General features: G+C 46.6%; 1 protein-coding gene across 1 annotated transcript in view; it reads left to right on the top strand.

Moving 5' to 3' along the window:
- kcnk4a (potassium channel, subfamily K, member 4a) overlaps positions 1 to 1,973 on the top strand; it is a 27,929-nt gene extending 25,956 nt beyond the window's left edge. The window contains exon 8 of the mRNA XM_087798926.1: positions 862 to 1,973. Coding sequence (XP_087655052.1) covers positions 862 to 1,821 — 960 coding nt within the window. The 3' untranslated portion in view covers positions 1,822 to 1,973. The remainder of the gene's footprint in view (positions 1 to 861) is intronic.

Raw genomic sequence — 1,973 nt, 5'->3', positions numbered from 1 at the left:
TATAATTACAATTTTAAAACGTGAAAAAGAAGGATTTTATTTTCAAGAAAAGGAGAAATGAAAGGAAGAAAAGAGGAGAATAAAGGTACACAATAAAGTTGTACCTTACCTTACCTTACACAACACACACTAGTTTAAGTTACATTAAATATCTTAACAACCTTCTTAGTAACGGAACCTGAACCGTTCTTTTAATGCTTTGCCGCCCAGTCGACCAATCACAGCCGTCGATGACTTTAGAGCAACATAGAATTTAAATACAGTGTTGTATCGACCAATCAGCCGTCACTAGATAGAGCAGTGAGTAGCAATGCATCATGGGAGTTCAGTGTTTTAATGGTAACATAAGTGTCGTTAGTGTCTGAGGTCGAAGGTTATATGTTCGAAGAAATCACATGATGTAACAAATAAAAGATTTAAAAATTTAATTCAAGATAATAAATACATTTATAAATATGATTAATAATAAATTGATTAATTAATCAAGTTAATAAATAATCAATCGATTTGTTTATCCAAATAATTAATAATACATTAATTCATCAAGATAATAATAAATTGATTTTTTTATATAGATAATTTACAAAAAAATTGATTTATCATCAAGATAATTAATAATAAATGTATTTATTGATCAAGATAATAAATTGATCAAGATAATAAGTAATAAATGATCAATGTAATTGTTTATCAAAATAGATAAAACATGTATTTATTCATCAAGATAATAGATCAACTAAATGTATTTATTGATCAAGATAATAAATAAACTAAATGTATTTATTGATCAAGATAATAAATCAACTAAACGACCAGTGATTGGTCGGCTGTCAATCAAACACTCTGGTTCTGGTCCCTCAGATGGAGGAGCTTCGAGCTCACGCCACCGACTGGACCCAGAACATGTCCATGGACTTCAGGATCCCGAACCCGCTGGAGTTCAACGACCCGTTCCTGCTGCAGCGCCGGCGCTGGAAGCGCAGCGAGCGTCGGGGGATCCGTCGCGGCGCTCAGGCCACCCTGGGTCAGTGGGCGAGGGCGAGCGAGAACGGACGCCTGCCGCGGCGCTGGACCGCTCGCTCCAGCTCCATGAGCCAGCTGGAGGCCCAGTCCTCGCTGGAGAGGAGGGGGGTCCGGCCCAGAGGCAGCGGCGCCGGCACCGTCCCGAGGGCGCGACCCCCGAGGGCGCGACCCCCGAGGGCGGCGGCGGCGGAGGACGAGGGTCGTTCTCACCCTCAGATGCTCTCTCGCTCCTTCTCGCTCCCCGAGGCCCGGTCCATCTTGGAGCTGCAGGCCTGCGAGGACTCGCTCTCCGGGTCTCAGTCCCTCGACTCCAGATCCTCCTCCGCGGCCTCGTCCTTCTCTTCGCCGCTTCACAGCCTCCAGCGCCACAAGATGGAGGACGAGACCTCGGACCCGCCAGAGAAGCTAAAACTCTCCTCCGTCCCGGACCCTCCTCTGGACTTCTCTCCTCCGTCGCTCCCCCCTTACTCCCCCCAGACCTCCCTCCCTCCCTACCGGCCCCCCCGCTCGCTGGCGCCCCCCCCTGACTGCCAGCTGCTGGCGTTCTTCGGGGAGAACCTGGCGTACATCGACGAGTCGTCGGACACGCTGAGCGAGCGCGTGCAGGCCAGCGAGGAGAAGCGGAGGCGAGCGCGCCGGCCGAAGAAGAGGAGCATCAGGAGGCAGAGGTGCGGCCCCCTACAGGCCAGGAGGAGCAGCTGCGACCTGCAGCCGCCCTCCAACCCCCCGACCCCCCCGCCCGACGCCCTGACGCCACTGTCGCCTCACGACGGCTTCGATGAAAGTTTATATGATTAATTTAACATTTTATATGTTGAAATTATTTTATTGAAATGTTTTTTTAAGCATTAAATTTAATTATTTGATTGAAAATAGTTTTTTAATTCAATCATTTCTATGTTGAAAAGTTCAATTAAGTGAATAAAACAAAAGTTTGATATTTAGATTAA

The sequence above is a fragment of the Callionymus lyra genome, chromosome 9 (assembly GCF_982586985.1).
Source record: "Callionymus lyra chromosome 9, fCalLyr1.hap1.1, whole genome shotgun sequence".
Lineage (NCBI taxonomy): Eukaryota > Metazoa > Chordata > Actinopteri > Syngnathiformes > Callionymidae > Callionymus > Callionymus lyra.
The sequence above is the reverse complement of the archived record's forward strand: the minus strand, read 5'-3'. Positions and strand labels throughout refer to the sequence as shown.